The 19986-nt window shown below is 31.7% G+C and overlaps 1 protein-coding gene across 1 annotated transcript; it reads right to left on the reverse strand.

Moving 5' to 3' along the window:
- Positions 1–4951: 4951 nt before the first annotated feature.
- Positions 4952–14411, reverse strand: LOC127726726 (sulfotransferase 4A1-like). The gene is made up of 6 exons (XM_052234199.1): positions 13946–14411; positions 12560–12765; positions 11151–11271; positions 10010–10104; positions 9530–9704; positions 4952–5559 (listed from the first exon to the last, which is right to left on the reverse strand). The coding sequence occupies exons 1-6, from the start codon at positions 14385–14387 to the stop codon at positions 5429–5431; spliced, it is 1170 nt and encodes a 389-aa protein (XP_052090159.1). The 5' UTR covers positions 14388–14411; the 3' UTR covers positions 4952–5428.
- Positions 14412–19986: the final 5575 nt, after the last annotated feature.

Raw genomic sequence — 19986 nt, forward strand, 5'->3', positions numbered from 1 at the left:
AGAACAATATATGATTCATTGCACATAATTACCAATCATGTGACTACCAAAAAGGACATCAGTATTATAGGGTTATAAACAAATTCGTGAAGATTTCGTGGAACCCTGTATCGGGCCTGCGATTGCTGTCAGTATAAAACTGTAATGTTGACTGCTAAAAGCTCACTCCATTATCAGTAGAATATAGGGGGAACTAGAGCTGTCTGCATAGCAAGACTAATATCTCCCGTACATGCATTTAGTTGCTGCTGAGAAATGCAGTATTGAGACAATGAAATTTTGAGATTTTTGGCTTTTAGCATAGTGGTCAAGGGTCTAGTTCATTGTCAGAGTTACCTGTGACACATCCCGATCCCATGATGCTTCTTCATACACAGTTTTGTTGATCTCAGTGCTACAGGACACAAGTAATGCACCATACACACAAACAGGACACAAGTAATGCACCATACACACAAAACAGGCAATGCTTTTATATCAAAGGTTCAAAGATCAACGTCAAGGTTAGTGTAAAGATTCTGCATACAAAGTTCTGTTAATCTAAGTGCCACAGTACAAACTTTATGCACCAAACACAAATCAGACAATGTTTTACAATCAAAGGTCTAAGTCGACGACTGAGTGACGTGACTTTGCTATATATATGGACACACCCTCATCACATGATGCATCAGCATACCAAGTTTGGACAATTTAAGATCTAGTTTACAAAACGTGGCACAGATCAGACTAGGTTTTAGTTTCAAAGGTCAAAGTCAAGGTCAGATTTACCTGATTTTGGTATATGACACACCCTCAGCCCATGATGAAACTGCACAATCATGCATCATCAGTACCAAGATTGGTTAACCCAAGTTTTACGGTATAAAGGTTATGCACCGGATATGCAACTAGACGGACGGACGGACAGTACGACAGGCGGACAGACTGATAAGGTGATTCCTTATACCGTCAAGATTTTGTTTAGGGATGTATAAGGAAAGCATTCTTCAGACGCTATTTATTGAAAATGAAGACAATTTTGTCTGATTAACGTATTTTTCCATGAACATTAAAACAAATATTGTTGTCGCAAAAAAATATCCCAATCCTATTTATATGCAAATAAGACATACTGCAAAAACATGATTAAGTCTAACAAACTTTTAATACATTTCTCTGACGGTTTGACAAACTTTTGATGTTAACAATCTTTCACCTCTGACTGTATCTAAATGTTAAATACAATGTCATTTACACCCGTTTATAAGTAAAATACAGAATTTTTTGTTTCTGTACATGTTTCGAAAAAATAAAAACGCCATGAAGTTTTAAAAACATTTTATTTCTGTTAATCTTTAACCTTAGACTGTATCTTTAAGTTTATTGAAAAAAAATAAGTCAATTTAGCAGTAATAAACGGAAAAGTGAAGAAAAAGGGTGTTATCTAAATGAGAACTGTCAAAAATCCATTGAGCATTAAACTACGAAAAATCAAAAAAATTAAAAATTTTGATTTAGATACATTCTTTTGATGATGACAAAGAGTCTGTCCAAGTTACATAGAAATTCAATGAAGGTTTGACAACGTTATTGGAGTCTACAAAAACTTAAACCCTCAATAAGTTTAAGTCACATAGCTTGTTTTCAAGCTACAGGTTATGAAAAATGTATCCATTGTAAGTATTATAAAGGGAAAGGCTTAATTGAGTGAATAAAAAAAATTAAATTTCAAAATTTTTAGATAAAATTTAAAGATCAGAAGATGAGGTCACTGTCCTTTTTTTCTTGCTTTAATAGAAAAAAATAAGAAAAAAATGCTGTACATTTCTTTATGATATAAGATTATCTAAGTTATCTCCGATTTAAGTATAAAAATAAAGAGATGTGGTATAATTGCCAATAAGACAAAGATAAGGAAATGTGGTATGAGACAACTGTCCACCAGAGTTCAACAATGAGAAAAATTCATACCGTATACGGCGTATAGTCGGCTATAAAAGGCCCCGACATGGAAAATGGGGAAAAAATCAAACGAGAAAATCAACGGCTTTATCTGAGAAAAAAAAAAACAATTTACGAAAAACAAATATGACAGACATGAACCAATATCAACCACTGAGCTACAGGCTGCTAACTTGGGACAGGCGCATAAAGTGTACGTTTAAAAATCAAGAATCAATGATGAAATATTCTGTAGTCGTAAAAACAATCCTAACAATATGATTAAATAACATTACTTTCCCCATTTGAGTGAAAATCTTACAAATGAATAGCATTCCTGTCTCAAAATTTGCTTATTTCATTAAAAAAAACTGTTGACACAGATATTTGGCTTTTCTTTATGGAATTTTGATAGTATAATGTAATTGGCAATATTTAACATGTTAGCTATGCAAAATATTTAGTCAATGAACCAAATGTAAAGGTGCATTGCCAAAATAACCTCCATGGAAATGAGAAGTGCCAATACTACTGCATACCAATTACCATTGTCTTTGTCTTGTCCCTTTAAACTAACCTTAACACAAACTTTACCATATATACAATGCAAACTGAATTTCAAAGTTAATGAACCATGATGATGGGGCTGGCTATATAATCTCAATGAAAATGAGACATGCAAATGATAATACAACTGCATACCAAATATCAATGAGGTACCATTATTGGTTCCCTTTAAGCTGACCCAATCACAAACTTTAAAAAAAAATTGGTGACACCACAGACCCGTACACATTACTTTGTTGAGGCAGGACAAACATCTTTATTGTTTTCGCTATTGAACTTTGCAGAAAGCAGAAGACTTCCATACTACCTTAATTCTGCTTTTAAGATATTATTATTTATGCATCATAGTCAAATAAACAAATAGAAATAATTTTTAAGATTTGTTTGAAAAACATGAGCCTTCATAACTGCAACTGCTTGAAATATATAAGTTACCTTAAATATATTTTCTTTAAATAAAATAGTTATCCCATAATTCCAAATGTGTATGATCAAACTGGTACTTCAGGTAAAAACGAATTATGAACATTGGAGTACTAGTATATATTTGAAAGTGTTTACCAGTTCTTTGTTAAGATTTTTAAATCTTTCTTCGACTGATAAATTAATAAAAATAGTTTGTATTACTGAAAATGCTAAATATCAAACTAGCACTGGTGGATTAGGATCGGCATACCCTTCCAGAGCACCTGAAATAACCATCATATTTTGGTGTGGTTGGTGTCCCTCAGTCTTTAGTTTTTTATGTAGTATTTTTTTTAATTTATTTTTCTGTGTACCGTTTTATGGACTTGGGTCTTTTCGTCGTCCTTTCTTATTTACCATGACATTGTCATCTCCTCGATTCATTAGTTTTGAATGTCCCCTTTGTATTTCCATCTCTTTTTTATGTACAGTCAATTCTCAGTATCTTGAAGAATACATTTCAGTCAAATGAAAATAACGACATGATGATACAAGATGTATTTTTAAAAGAAAAGAAAAAAAGTGTGATTATTTGGTTGTGTAACATGTTTAGTTCAAGAACTGTATCATTTTTTCCAACTTCCAAACATGAAAGTTGAAGTGCAACATTATTTCCAAGTGAACTACTAAACCACTTCAGAACTATACAAAGGGAGGACACTCTACCTTTATAATTAGTTACCAAAGGTACTAGGATTATAATTTAATACGCCAGACGCGCGTTTCGTCTACATAAGACTCATCAGTGACGCTCAGACCAAAATAGTTATAAAGCCAAACAAGTACAAAGTTGAAGAGCATTGAGGACCCAAAATTCAAAAAAGTTGTGCCAAATATAATATATAAGCTGTTGTATTCTTTACATTCCCAGCTATTTGAAACCAACGACTGAAAATTATTACTCGTTGCTTCTCTGCTAAAAACGTGGCATATAGGAGTAAGAGTAATAAAAGGTCGACTCAGAGCCAGAATAATATTTCCTGATATTGTGACATGTCTTCATACAGACTGTTACCTTGATAATAAGGACATATTGTCTCACTATGTCACTCTAGTAGAAAGCAGAGTCGATACTCAAATCACATTACCAATTTATTTTCCGATATGCATGAAATATTTGCCACTGTACGTTTAACACCAATCGGTCATCATCATTCAAATTTAACTGCAGCAACAAGGTAATGTTTACTTACCAATAAGCGTCATTTTTTGAGGTAACAGGGACACACAAAAATCTCGTTTTAGTTAGAAAGAACAGAAATATAGATGCAATTGTGACAAATGGAGACCACTTTTAATTTTGCCAACTTTTAGTATAACCATCAGCCTGTTTATGTCAAAAGTGTTGTTAAACCATTAAATTTTAGGATGATCAAAAACACTCTCAAGTCTTACATACATGTACAGGTAAGTTAGTCTTGGATACACATAAATGATAAAGAATAGTAACAATAGTAATGTATGGTGTATAATTCATGACACGAAATCCCTCAATACACATGACAAATTTCAAAGCAGAGAAACAGTGTCTTTCATTGCCGTTCCTTTTCTTAAAGTTCAGTGAGAACTTGAACAAGGAGCACAAACAAGCAAACTAGGTCATAGTGACCTACAATTGTTTACATCCTTGTCCTTTGGTCTCTTGTGGATAGTTATCTCATTGGCAATCATACCACATCTGGTTTTTTTTTTAATATTTTGCATGGTATTTACAAGCATTTTATGTATTACATACATCCCTATCATATTTCTTATTCAATCAAGAAATAAAAAGAGAAGGAAAATACAAAAGGGAGAATAAAAATTCAAAAAGAGACTGAGGCTGTTAGTTTTCTTCTCGTTTGAATTGTTTTAAATTTGTTATTTTGGGGCCTTTTATAGCTTTCTATTCGGTATGGGTATTGCTCATTATTGAAGGCCATACAGTACACTATAGTTTCTAATTTCTACGGCATTTAGTCTCTGGTGGAGAGTTGTCTCATTGGCAACTGTGGCATAGCCACTGGAAAATAAATTGTAAGCAGGGGGTCTGGGGGCGGCAGCCAAACAGACGCTGAACCATTACCGGTATAGTAAAATGTTTATTGAAAAAAAAAAAGTTTTATAAAATTATTTGTAAGCAAATGGTTACAATGCTACACTGGTGCTACATTACTGGGCAATAATACCACATCTTCTTATTTTTATATTGACAAAACCCTGGAAGCGTCAAAATGGCAAACAACATAAAATACTAAAGAGACTAAGCAAAACAAACATCATCAAATAATACAAAACTGATTTATAGCAAATAGATTTATTTCTGAAAACACCAAAATTGGTGGAACCTCGGTCTTCTTTATCATAACATAAATTGATCACACAGCACACAACTTCAATCATGGATAATCCTATAGGACCCATTCTAGGACATTCTTTCTGTTGATGAAGCATCTCCAGCATCCCCTATCTGTAACCATTTATTACAGTCACTTCATCTGTCCTTTTTATCTTCCTTGTCATATTTAAAGGCAAGTCCACTATTGGCCAGTTTATGTGCAACAAGTTTATTTATTTGATAGTTTGGTTCATCATCAAAATGTTTTCTCCATTCACCAATTCCATCTGAAAAAGAAATAAACTTTTATCACAGAGATATGTCTCGCCTTTTTGTAATTTTGATAATGCAAATGTTGAAATTAAAATTGCAATACTTTAACATGTAAGTAATGCAAATATTTAAAGTCGATGAACCATGACTGAAGGTTCATGGCTAAACAATCTCCATGGAATGAGATGTGCCAATGCTAATACAACTGCATACCAAATACCATTGACTTATTATAAGTTGTTCCCTTTAATCGAACCTAAACACAAACATTAACTTGTAAACTATGTAAAAGTTTCAAAGTCAATGAACCATGATCAGGAGTGGGGCTATATAATCTCCATCGAAACGATACTTGCAAATGCCAATAAATTTGCATACCAAATATCAATGACTTAACTTTAGCAGTTCATCTTAAACTGATCTAATCACAAACTAATACATGTAAACTAAGCAAAAGTTTCAAAGTAAATAGACCATGACTGAGGGGGCAGGGCCAATTATTCTCCATGGAAATGAGATGTGCTAATGCTTATACAACTGAACACAAATTAACATTGGCCTACCACTAATGGTTCCCCTTGAACTGACCTAATCAAAAACAAATACATGTAAACTAAGCAAAATTTTCAAAGTCTATAGACCATGACTAATGGGGCGGAGCCAAATAATCTCCATGGAAATGAGATATGCCCATGCTTATACAACTGCATACCAAATATCATTGACCTACCACTAGTGGTTCCCCATAAATTGACCTAATCACAAACTAATACATGTTAACTATGAAAAGTTTCAAAGTCAATAGACCTTGACTGAGGGGGCGGAGCCAAATAATCTCCATGGTAATGAGATGTGCCAATGCTAATACAACTGCATACCAAATATCATTGACCTACCACTAGTGGTTCACCATGAACTAGACCTAATCACAAACTAATACACTGTTGACGCCGCCGCCACCTGAAACAGCATACCTATGTCTCGCTTTTTGACTCCGTCAAGGCGAGACAAAAAACCAAATACCAACATCAAAGGATATTATCATAAACTCATCATAGATACTGGGATTTAAATTTTGTATTTACGCCAGACCCGCGTTTCGTCTACAAAAGACTCATCAGTGACGCTCGAATCTAAAAAAGGCCAAATAAAGTACGAAGTTGAAGAGCATTGAGGACCAAAATTCCTAAAAGTTTTGCCAAATACAGCTAAGATACTCTATTCCTGAGGATAATCTGTTCCTGAGGTAGAAAAGCCTTAGTATTTAAAAAATTCAAAGTTTTGTAAACAGTTAATTTATAATTTATGACCATATCAATGATAATTCTTGTCAGCACAGAAGTGCTGACTACTGGGCTAGTGATACCCTCGGGGAATAAAAACTCCACCAGCAACGGCATCGACCCAGTGGTTGTTGATAAACTCATATTGATACCAGGATTTAAATTTTGTATTTATGCCAGACGTGCGTTTCGTCTACAAAAGACTCATCAGTAACACTCAAATCCAAAAAAGTTCAAAAGGCCATCATACCACATCTTATTATTTTTTATCTGATTGGAATGATTCTGTGTCAATGCTTCTGTTCTTACAAGTATCTGACAATAATACGGTCTACTTTTTGTTCAAGCAAAGATTCCTTTCGGGATCCTCTGGTTTTGTCATAATGATGCACACCTTTAAAAATATGAAGGCTGAAAGTTCAATGGCTGATGTAATAAGGGAGCTACCATTTGATTTTTATGGGGGGGCTAGGATGAAATTTAAAAAAAAAAAAAGGCAGGACAGGAGTTTTGAGTAAAACAAATGGCAGGATGAGCAACTTGGCAAAAAAAAAAAAGACAGAATGACAAATTATGTAAAAAAAAGTCAGGATAAACTATTAAAAAAAAAGGCAGAACCGAATAGAGTAAAAAATAAAAAGGCAGGACAGAGATTACAACTAAAAAAAAATGCAGGACAAAATTTTTCATCCTAGCCCCCCCATAAAAATCAATGGTAGCTCCCGCATTACCACGCAAAAAGTAGAACAGTGTTATCAGATGCTTGTACTAAGCAAAGCGTCGACACAGTATCTGTATTCTAATAAAATTGTCTTATTTTTGTTATGAAAGAATATTAAACTATTGTATTGATCTTTACTACTACATTTTAACAGTTTAAAGAATTGTTTGAAAGAATGACAGCATAGGGATTAACATTTACATTGCATAAAAAATTGAGACTTTGCTATTTTACTTCCTTCACCCCTCATAAATGATTATATCAAAGATGTCAACACCCTTTTTTCAAGCAGAAATTACTATGAGATGTCAGAAATTTTGATTTTTACAGGAAAATTTTACCTAGACAGAGAATAATTTAATTATTGCTTTATTGACACTTTTTTGTAATTTTACTTTTCACAAGAACAGTTCTATTTTCTGTTCAAATATATTTTTAAGTACTTATACCAGTCAGGGATATAACTCTATAGGGTTATTACAGGAAATAACTTGCATGTGTTATTACAGATAATTTTATGAGTTGTCTACTCTTTAAACCTAAAATTTTCTAAATCTGTAATAACATATGTTTGTTATTTGTAAAATAAATCATCAACATTTTAATTTTTAGTGGGCTCTAGGGAACTCTGGAAACTTTGCGCAGAAACTAAATGCATAGCCTTGATAACTAATTTTTGATTAAATTAATACATTTATCATTAACCATGACAAATCAATGAGACAAGGCTTTTAAGTGATAAACTTAGCTGTAATAACAAGGCTTAGTTATTAAAGGCATGCAACTTATTATATGAGACACTTGGGATTTACTGGGAAACTTGCGCAGAACCTCATTACATGCTCTGGTTATTATTTCTTACAATGAATTAAAATAAATTGTAATTAAGCATGATGTATGTCTGAGCAAATGCTTTGGAGTGATATAGAGAAGCTGTAATAACACCCTTTAGTTATTACAGGCCAATTTTTTCTGTAATAACATAGGTGTACTATGAATGAGTGTCAAAATATGAACTGTTTTATCTTTTCTATAGTTAAGTATACATAAAGACAATAGTAATATCAATAGAACTTGTATACATTTTAACAAAACTAATGATGTGTATTGTCCCTTTGAAACATGTAACATACATATGTTATCACAGGTCTTTGATTTTTTAGTCAACAATAACAAAAATATGTTATTTTTCTCTAATAACCCTATAGAGTTATATCCTTGACTGTATATTATGCATCTTAGTCAAGCAAAATTGACCTTTGACTTTTTTGTGTGTTTCGATAAGCCTGTTTGTTTTAATATACTCTCAATCATTTTATATTTTTGGCTTTTCAAATTTTTTATAAACAACGTTTTTCAAAAAACATATGTATGGTGCACAAATGAGCATAAACATTTCAATAATACATATGTAGATATAGATTTCGGTTAGTTCCCTGTAACTGTCACATTATTTAGAACCCATTTAATTATAGAATAACTAATCAAAGACTTCAAATAGAGAAAAAATATTCGACGAGTGACCAAGCAACACATTAATTCACAAATGCGCGTAGTGCATGAGTTAATTATCAGTGGAACAACTGTTGTTCGGTCACGAGTTGAGAATATTTTTCGATATTTGAATTCTTTGATTAGTTATTCTTTTCATTACATTGACAATGTACTTTTTAATGGAATTAAAGTAGAAAATGCAAGGTACTATATCTTTTTCTGTGAATTCACTATTTACTTTGATGTAACGTCATTGACAACGTCTTGAGAGCACCTATTGTTGTATGACGTCAGAGGAGTGAAATTATCGAAATTATTGCACATGTGAAATTATCGGTTTTTATTTCACTGGGAAATCACAGTAATTCTTTGCAGCCAGTGTAATAAATTCCAATTATGATCAACTATCAATCAAGGTAGGATATCAAAAGTGGAAAAAATCTATTTTTGATAAATCCCAATCTTGCTTTATAAAAAAATGTTCACCTTTCATGATATTAGGTTGTTCATTATCTCCTTCTCCTAGATGCCATTTATAGCTGACTTGTTTATTGTTTTTCATGTTTTCTGGACTACAATGACTTAATAAGGTGTTAAGATCATTATTAGTCAATTCTTTGTCAAGGAACTTTGATATCTTCCTTATACTGCCTTCCATGTCCTGAAATCAAAAACCAATAATATTTGTGTTTAACTTATAAAAATAATTTCAAAAAACATGATATGGTTGCTGGGTAAAAATGGATAATTTTTCAATGTCCATTCCATGCTACCCATAGGCCAGACAGCAAATAGGCTGTCTGCTGAAAATGATTATGAATGATTGATCATTGTTTGTTTGTTGATAAGGGCGTTGAGTATGAATGGTTGACTATTTTTTGGCCAAATGCAAGGTGTTTGTTACTTCGAACATATCTTCACATGTAACAGAACATTTGGAATATCTCTACACTTATATATAATTACCTCACACAAGTCTTCATATGTTATAAACAGAACATTTGGATCATCTCTGATTTTCCAGAATTTCAGTACATGTTGCCACCATGGAGCATATCCCACTTTAAAAGAAAACTACTCTCACTTACTCATATATTATTTTTTCTTATTAGATAGACAATATTTTACCAGAAAAGTTATAAGTTACTTTACAAGTATAATTATATTACCAATAAAAGTTTAAAATCAGTTTAAAAGATCAGTCTTTTCCATAGATATATCTTTATCTAAAATGGAAAACAAACGATATCACTGCTGTAAATTTGTGTGAATTCATAAAGGGGCGTTAAAGGGGGGTATCTGCACGGAAGAACGCGAAATAAAATTGCCATTTCACGATGAACGAACAATTAAAAATTTCTTGCACGTTGATCTTTATACCGATTTCACGAAACACAGTGAATAACGAACCTTTTTCACGGCTGCACGTGAAATAAAAATTGCAAAACACGTTGCACAAAAATAACCCTTTACCACCCTCTTCATAGGATGAGATATAATAATTTTGAAGTCAGTTTTTGGTCTGAAATATGGAAATATTTTTTTTAATATTCTTAAAAATTTCTCTTTACATTCATGTAACATATGATACTTATTGAACCACTATCCATGTCAACATCCCATCTAGTCTGGCTGATGTTAAAACAATAAATATAAACAATATTTGTACTTAGCACTAAGGTAAAAGAATGTATAATATCATTATGACATCCCTACCACTTATTCGGAAACTACTGTATCACACATGTCACAAGGGATTATTCTTGAAAGTTTCTTTTGAATAAAAAAACAAACACAAGAACATAGGAGAGCATAAATGCCCTGTTGCTCACATCAGAAGTACCTGTTTTTGTACTACCAAACTTCTGGGAACCAGAGAGCTAGCCCTTATATGCAATCAAATGTAAGCTGGATTTTTAGCACAAGTCAGAATAAGGTATAGTTTTGACATGAAACAACTGCCACTTTATTTGAACTGAAGACAAAATTGAAGAATTTGACATTTAAAGCAATGGGGCTATAGCTATGAATTAGTGGTTTTATGTATATATGGCCTTCTTTAAGCATGTTTAGTGAAAATATTTTTTTAAAGTTTAACTGACTGTACCTCTATTACTGATAAAAGCTTTCACAAATGAGTTAAAGCTCTTGTTGAAAGTCTTCAGCTGCTTACAGAAATGGTAATAAGAAACTACAGTGTCTTTAGGATTTCTGGCAACATATATCACCTATAATTAATATAAAAAAACACATAAAATTTTCCAGAAATTACAACACAATTTACATTATCATACGAAAATCAATTACTATAGTATACTATATATAAGCTCTGAGTGGGGTTCATCACACATTGGCAGATACAGGGGGTGTTCCGGTTGGAACAGCGCTTTTTTTTAATTTTTTTTTAATTTTGTGAATGTTTCTTGGTGTTCCAGGGGTTGGAACCCCCCTTTTCCAAATGGCTGGATCAGCACCTGCCACACCTATTATAAGTAATTTTATTTCTTATATAAAATGTTTAAAATACCATTAAAAGTTAAATATCTCAATACTTTGGTCGCTGTCATTTGACTGTATGGTTCTCAAAGTTGGCAAAAAACATACAAAAAGCAAAGGAACAGCACTTTTATTGCTATTGTCTTTAATTTTTGACAGATACTTCATCTAGCTTAATTTCAGGCTGGAAATATGCTAATCCATTACAGAGAGAATGGAAAGCAAAGGTAAACAGTAAAGTTCTGCAGATAATTAATTTTCAATGTAATATTTAAACATGGTGTAAAAATCAGGATTACCTTGATATTAGACTCTGTAAGATATGTGTAGATAATAATTTTTGCCTTCAATGCCATCTTAATCTATTAAAAGAATTAACTAGGAGCAACTACAAGCAAACAAAACAATGTAGATGCATATACATATAGATTCTTACATAAGTACAAGTGGATTCTCAGATTTATCCAATTGAGATAGTTAAAATTCAATAATTGAACTAACTAGATTGGATAAATCGGATAATCCACTAGTAACTTTGTAAGAATCTGTGGCTCTTTTCACAAAAAATCTTAAGAGTAAAAATACTCGTAAGTCATACACCTTTCAGTATAACTTACGATCAATTTTAATCATAAGATTTTTTGTGAAAAGAGTCGCTGTTTCTCTAATGATTATAAAATAAATTTTCATTTTGATAAATGAAAATCCCCTTTGAGTGCTTTCCACATTCTGGATTTCTACGTTATTAGTTGTGGTCATACAAATGTAAAAAATGTCAATTTCTCTAATACCTGTTAGCACATTTAGATTCTACCAGAAAACTGATAAAGGTTGTATGTGACATTATATCTTACCCAATCATCTACTGAGATCATCGTCAACCACATGTTGGTTAAATTTTTTTAAACAAATTTAATTGGGTCCAGAAAGGGTTAAATTACCAAAGAATAAGGGAAACACGTCTCAATGTGTACTTTAACTACCTTCATGTTCAAATGAAACAAAAGTAAATGTGTTAACCTTTGATTTCCTAATTTCCTCTGGTAATAATTTCAATGGTAAGTGTGTCTTGATCAGTCTTGGCGATGGTAAATTAGCTATAGCATCAAGTCCTGGTGTTAGGTATTCCAGGTATGGAAATCTGTCGTCAATAGAAACAGTTTTGGCTTTTACTAAATCCATGTTTGAATTTATCAAAAATACTACTTCATGTATCCATTCTGTTTCTGCAAAATTAATAAATTGATCACAATTGTTCATAAATATGTTAAGTTTTCTGGACATTTTGCAATTTGTTCAATCTTTCCTTAAGGCTCAGTTTATGTATATTCAGGTTTAAGTTTAATAACCATTGCTACATGTACTGTTATGGTTGCGGCCTATTATCTATTTCTTGCATGAAGAGATATTTCATGTGTCACACCATACACACTGCACAGAGAGTGATACGAAAAAAAGTGATAGAAAATATGTGTTAATTTGATTGGCATATCCAGCATCATGAGACAAAATTACAACATTTCCATTGGCTATTCATAGCTTATAAGGTCATTTATGACTTCAAAGGTTAAGATGATGTACCTTTTGTCCATGGTAGCGGACATACTGTACATGTATGTATTTTCTTCAATAACATACATTTTTGTACAAAACACTTTCACTTTCCACCTGAAAATCTTCTTTTTGTCAATTTTTTAAAAATTTTGTAGTGTACAAAAAGTTTAAAAATGTCTGTTAAAGTTTGATGCTGGAACAGAACATACTGTATGACGTCATACTGGTATGTGCAAAAGACTAAATCACCAATTCATGGAATTTTCTATTGTGAGAGTATTGACCATATAACATTTAAACATGTTAAAAGAAAAATAAGTTTAACAACTTGTGAAAAGTGGATATTGCTTGATATCAACTCTCGTTATTTAATTCTTAGTAATAACTACGAAATGTATGTTTCACTTTGTGTGAATGTTAATTATCAATGATTACATGGATTATCAAGTTTCTTGAATTCAGTCCTTACTTTTACTAACATTATCAATAGAACTGAATAAAACTGAATAGTTTATATCGATATATAAATATGTGTTAATTGCTTAAACTTTGTTAACATTTTCTTGCTGCAAATAATACACCTTATCGCTATTTGTCCGCCATTACTGCACACTGCAAAGGTTCCTGTAAATTTTGACGTCGCACTAGAAAATGTCTGATGCCACGAAGGAAAAGTGATTTGTATGTCACGTCAATAGTTCAAGTGTTGCAGATATCCAAATAGCGATAAGGTCTATCAGATGTAATTGTAATCATCAAGACATTTTATCATCATATCTACACGTGTACCATATGATGATCTATGATATATTTAGCCATGTTTACCTTATATTTACACCCTATTTACAGTACCTGATCTTGGAAATGAAACAACCCAAACATCATCTGGCCTAACTTCAAAAGTTTCAAATTTGTGCACATTATTTTCAGTAAATTGTGGCAAAACAACTCCTTTAAACTGAATGTAATGTTTGATAGGATTCCAAGCACTATCTTCAACATTCTCAATGCCTGCAAGGCGTCTCTTAATTTTTGAAGACGTTAATATTCCCATAATAACAGTGCCAAGACAAAATGTTCCAACAAATGCCTTAAGAACCCTCTTAAATCGTCCTTGGTCAGTGTTACTGCTGCAGGATCTTGTACTTCCAGTCCATGACTTAACACTAAATTTTAGCAAACATGAATTTTGATGAAAGAAAGTCCGCCTAGAATGTGTCAATCTAAAATGTAACACACAAACTGGATGTTTAATGTTCAGTCTTAAAACAGTTTTTAACGAATTTTTTAGCATATTTGCATTGCAGATTGCAAGGAACTTGTCACGAATGGGGAAAGACATGTACATATAACTGTTCGTATATTTTGTAACTGCCCCGTCTATGTGGCGCACCGCCATTATACAGACTATTATTAATCAAAGGGTCATTTAAATAAATTCTGATGTACATATAGCACCTTTAACTAACAATTATAAGAAAGTTTAATTTAAGACCACTTAAATTCTAAATTCTCATTTGTAAATATATCCAGTTCTTACTTATCTTGTTCTTACACCTCAGCACATTATGAATATTATTTTTATAATTTTATGATGGCAATCCACGGGGGGTCTCAACATGGGATTTTGGGTACAGTTGTGCAGCTGGGATTTAAAAAACACCCCCATTCATATATTGAATAATTGTGAAATCCCTACCTATACATTTATTTCACAGCGAAATCATAACCCATTCATATATTTATCAGCTCAAATAGTACCTATATATGTGTCAATAAGTTTCAGCAAATGTGGAAATTTTAATGACAAAGAGTTTGGGAAATTCAACACCCCCATTCATATATTGAATAATTGTGAAATCCCTACCTATACATTTATTTCACAGCGAAATCATAACCCATTCATATATTTATCAGCTCAAATAGTACCTATATATGTGTCAATAAGTTTCAGCAGATGTGGAAATTTTAATGACAAAGAGTTTGGGAAATTCAGTGAAGATCGCTGCACAACAAACTGAAAAATTATGACCCATTGATATATCACAATTGGTCATGCAATTACTACCTATTGATATATTTCCTCGGTAAAATTGCACCCCATTCTTCTTCTGGTAATCTTCATACACAAGAATTGCGGACAGCTCAGCTGGATGGCTTTATCAGCTACCACACAGAGCTCCGTAATCATTGAATTTTTTTTAACGTTATTGTCTATGGGGAATTATGACCACTAGCTAAATAAATGAATACTATGTCTATTTTATAAATCTCATATAAAATTAATAAATTATAGAGATCTCACCAATTTTTTAGCTTTGAAATGGTGTAATAAAATCCACCGTGTTTATCTTGATATTTACTGGTGTCCCTATCATGTTGAACGTCGGGTTCTCTTTTGGTTGAGATATGTTAAATTACGAGGTATACATATTTTATAAAAATTCATATTAAATTCATTTTTTATTGTAAATCAAATTAACAAATTATACAGTATTGGCAAATAATTTTCCTATCAAATGGTATAAGAATCGTCATTTTAAAATAATGTTTACTGTTGTCCCTAAGCATTTGAAAGTGAAACTTCATTATTTATGAATACGATGTATATTCATTCAACTAAGATTGACCGTATTCAAAGACAAATTGGTCTTGTTTTTTAGTTGAATTCTCATTTTTATGATGTGAACTTCTTTTCTAATTACATCCATCATTTCAAATATCTAGTTAGGTTTTAAACAATATATTAATTTCTATTACACCAAAGAGTTCTTTAAGGTAGTTCAGGGGTATACCGCCATCTTGAATTGTACAATCACAGTAAATAGTCGGTCTAGTTCTTTACCCAAATCTGCAAATTTGGAAACAAATTTGCAATTTATTGGTTACACTGTTTGTTTATTTTTATTAAGAAAACTTAGTTATTCATTGCATTATCGAAAATATTTGAACAAATACCAAATATTTGTGCCTTTAGAATTATTTTTCAAATAAGCCATTTAAGGGGAGATAACTCTTTCAATACAAAATTTATACTGAAAATATAGGGAAATTTTCATTTTTTACTTGTAGCACGAAAACAAGTTCGGTGACACCCTTTTTTCTTTTTATTTTCTTAAAATATATTATAAAACCTATCTGCTCATATTTTATTTCAAAATTCTGTCTCACATATTTCTTTTTATGCACAAAAATGTGTTTTTTCATGAACAGTCTAAGCAAATTTTGGCAATTTTGAACGACTCGTACCTTGAAAAATAGCGCGGTGACCCATACTTTTTATCATTTTTTTTAAAAAAGCATAGTAAAATCTTCATTTTGGCAAAGTATAAGAAAATTCTGTCATTTTTTTCTATACCCCTGAACTACCTTAAACATCAAAATTTTAAAAGTAGTGTGGTTTTGTTGACATCTTGAAGAAAAATATGCAAAAAGTGTTATTTTTTTTTCGTTTTTTTTAAAGGCTCTGTTTAATTAATCTTATTTTGATTTGAGTAATTATATTATTATTTATCAAATATTTGAATACACAATTGCATGATTGTATTATTGAAAAAAATGTCTACGAAATCTGAAAAACTAAATTGAAATAGAAAAGATGACAACGTGCAATTTTTAATGTTATTCAAAACATACAAAATTTTATACAAGTTTTGTATAATGAAAACTCTATCTTATCATTATAAGAAATGATCAGAGAAGTAAATGCAAGTATTTTGAATGTATACAGTAAGATATCATAGCATCAAAATCATTGTTAGGATATGCTATCTTTATGTTCTCATTCATACATTAATCTTATTGTTTAGTACAAGGATTTGTATAGTACTATACAAATCATTGTTTAGTATATTCATAAAATGTCGTTTAATAATACAAATGACGAAAAACATCGAGGTCTTTTTTAAGAAAAGCTCCATAATTATCGATCTCAGCTAACATATAAACACGAATGTGTCAATATTTACATATATGAAGTATATTGTTTAAGCGTCCCATGGTGCCACGGCAAATCCTTTCCGGTGCGGTATCACTATTCAATACCATATGTTACTATTTTATCTGATCATTGAAGTTGAAGTATTATATTGAAAATATAGTAGTCCATGCAAAAGAGATCGTTGGGAGACCCCTTTTTTTATTTTTTGCAGTTAATTTATAATATGAAAATACAATGTAGTCTTTTCACATCAACTTGTTTACCTTGTCTTAAGTGTTCAAACTCTTATCAATGCGATTTAACAATAATAATTTATGTATGTTGCCCTCTATTTGTATGTTTAAATGTTTAAGAGTATTCTACACATAAGAATATAGGGTAACACATATAAACTAATTTTATAAAGTAAAAAAAAAAATGAGATACGGCTGAAATATGAACGAATATTTTCAAATAAGATTAATTACAACAAAAAAATAATTATAAAATTAACTAGACAAAGTGATGCCCCGCACTTCACTCTGAAGTAACTGTATCATAACAAAGATAATGTAGAACTTTATCTGAGATTTAATTGTGTCTGGGAGAAACAAATGATGCCCCCGCAGATGCAAAGTGTTATTTTAAAATAACTTCAACTATCTCCCAAAAGATCAAATATTAAACCCTGACCACATGCTGACCTTCATTATATGTACAAACCACTAAACTTTAAGGAGAAAGTCTGCGGTTTTATTTACTGATATCTATGTCTAATTAAGGGTAGTGAATTATGTAAGTTTTATGTTCCTAGAGGACAGGAAAGTATTACAATTTAATCCACAGGTGTTAATGAGTTTACGTGTTACACATGTTACATAGATCAAATAAAATTCAGCATGGAGTATACATCTGGCTTATACAATGTCAATGTCGAATACATGTGACCTACCCATATCAAATAAAATCTAAAATTGACAGTAACAAAATGTACATCTTGTCATATTTATGATATTGCCTTCTGTAGCTTTTATTTATATGTTTATGAGATTTCAACCCTCCCTCTATACCTCTAGCCTATGGAGAATAAACAAAACACAGCAATACGCACAGTAAAACTCAGTTTAAAAGAAGTCCGAGTCCGATGTCAGAATAGATAACAAAAGTCTTTTAAGACACTAAGCAAAATGGCAATGATACATGATAAATTAACTAAAGGACTACTACAGCAATAACTGACATGCCAGCTCCACACTTCAATTGAACTGATTGAAAGATTATGTATTCGTCATATTCATAAATTGTCTATCCTTTTCCAGAATCACGTTGAAGAGTTAAATGCTATTTTTCTTTTATATAAAACATAATCTAGATAATACTCAAGCCTGCTTGAAAGCCTGTTTGATGTTGAAAGGATTTGTATATTTGATTTTCATCTAGCCCATTTAAAAAGAAATTTACAAGGATAGATCAGTTTGTCTGCGGCTTTTATTGAACTTTTTAAAATCAGAAACACCGATGATAAATTATTTGGACTATCTTAAAGCTTCCGAAAAGGTCGTGTGTAGTATAAACAGGGTTACAAATTTCATACAATAAAAAAATTTACTAGATTAAGAAAGAAAATTAAAAAAAGTATTGATCAAGAGATATACATATATTATAAATATAGGAACTAATATAACATGTAAACGTATCTCTTTTGAACCATCGTTAACAGAAAATATTCTTTCTACATCATAGGGCATGCAAAACTTTTCTTTTTTAATTATTTCTTTCCTATCGGCAATTTCTTCATCATTCATCTGTTTATAGTGTACGCGGGGTTTCTTTCTTAAATCCAACTGCGTTCGGAATTATCGTATAACAACTAATATCATAAATTACCCTATAGGCATAACGTCAAAGTGACATCTATTGGCGGGGTGCTCGTTTAGGGGAGTTATCTATTCTTATCTACTGGTCACCAGACGATGAGAACAAGATGGGAACCAGAATAGAAAAGTAACACGAGTTATCTCGCCTTGAAATGTCCGTAATTCTTGTACATGCTTCCGTCCACGTTGGGACAACCTCAAATGCGTATTATTCTGTCATCTTTATGTACAGTAATCCGTCACCATAGTAAAATCCATCACCATTTTTATATACACCATATATACACTAGCTATAGTCATCAGGGTGAAATTAGCACTAAATGTTCACGGCACACTAGCAATATATTCATTTCTCTATTAGATAAATTACATTTATCTTTTCTTAATGTCTAACGTTCTATATCTAGCTACGTGAAGAGCATAAATCAACTGTCTTGAAATATCTTCTATTCTTTGGAATAATTTGTTATCACTTGTAAAAGTAACTCGGGAAAGTAACACGGTGCAATCCAAGATAATTTGTATTTGGTCATCAGTTGCATATGTCCCTCATTCTAAAGTTCAAGAAATCAGAAATAATTTCGTCAATTTGGTTGAGATATCTTTCTCTAATGCATTGAAGAATTTTACATTTAAGCCGAAAATGAGAACGATCTTCATTTTCTATATCACATAGTTTACAGATAGGTGTTTCGTTCAGGTTATATCTTTATCTATGGGATTGTAGAATGTACGTATCAGTAGTAACCTTCAATTTCACAGATAACCGGACAGCCTCTCTGGTTGGATCACTTGTAATTCCAATGAATAATAAATTATGGCATTTTCCTGGTGAAGTATTCAATGTTCCAAGGTATTTCAAAGATTTATAAGTACAACTCTTTTGTATTAATACATTTTTCCAGTAGCGGTCGACCGCTGAACGGACGGATTTCTTTCAAGAGTATTTTGTTGGTGGATCATTCAGAATTATGATTGGTGAATGTAAATCATATTTGAACAGTACTCTCTTGATCGCTATGAACCAGCTATTACTTTCTTCATTTTTTTGTGATTAATTGCCTTCTTGCTATTTTCTTTTCCAAATTTTCTTCATT

This window comes from Mytilus californianus, unplaced genomic scaffold (genome assembly GCF_021869535.1).
Source record: "Mytilus californianus isolate M0D057914Y unplaced genomic scaffold, xbMytCali1.0.p SCAF_18, whole genome shotgun sequence".
NCBI classification, from domain to species: Eukaryota; Metazoa; Mollusca; class Bivalvia; order Mytilida; family Mytilidae; genus Mytilus; species Mytilus californianus.

What these genes read in the sequence shown, in the direction of transcription:
- LOC127726726 (XM_052234199.1), bottom strand. Translation starts at nt 14,387, where the DNA reads ATGCTAAAAAATTCGTTAAAAACTGTTTTAAGACTGAACATTAAACAT. An exon ending in AGGAAATTAGGAAATCAAAG is followed by an intron (nt 11,272 to 12,559) that starts GTTAACACATTT and finishes TATTAATTATAG; the next exon opens with GTGATATATGTTGCCAGAAA. An exon ending in AGCTTTTATCAGTAATAGAG is followed by an intron (nt 10,105 to 11,150) that starts GTACAGTCAGTT and finishes TTTCTTTTAAAG; the next exon opens with TGGGATATGCTCCATGGTGG.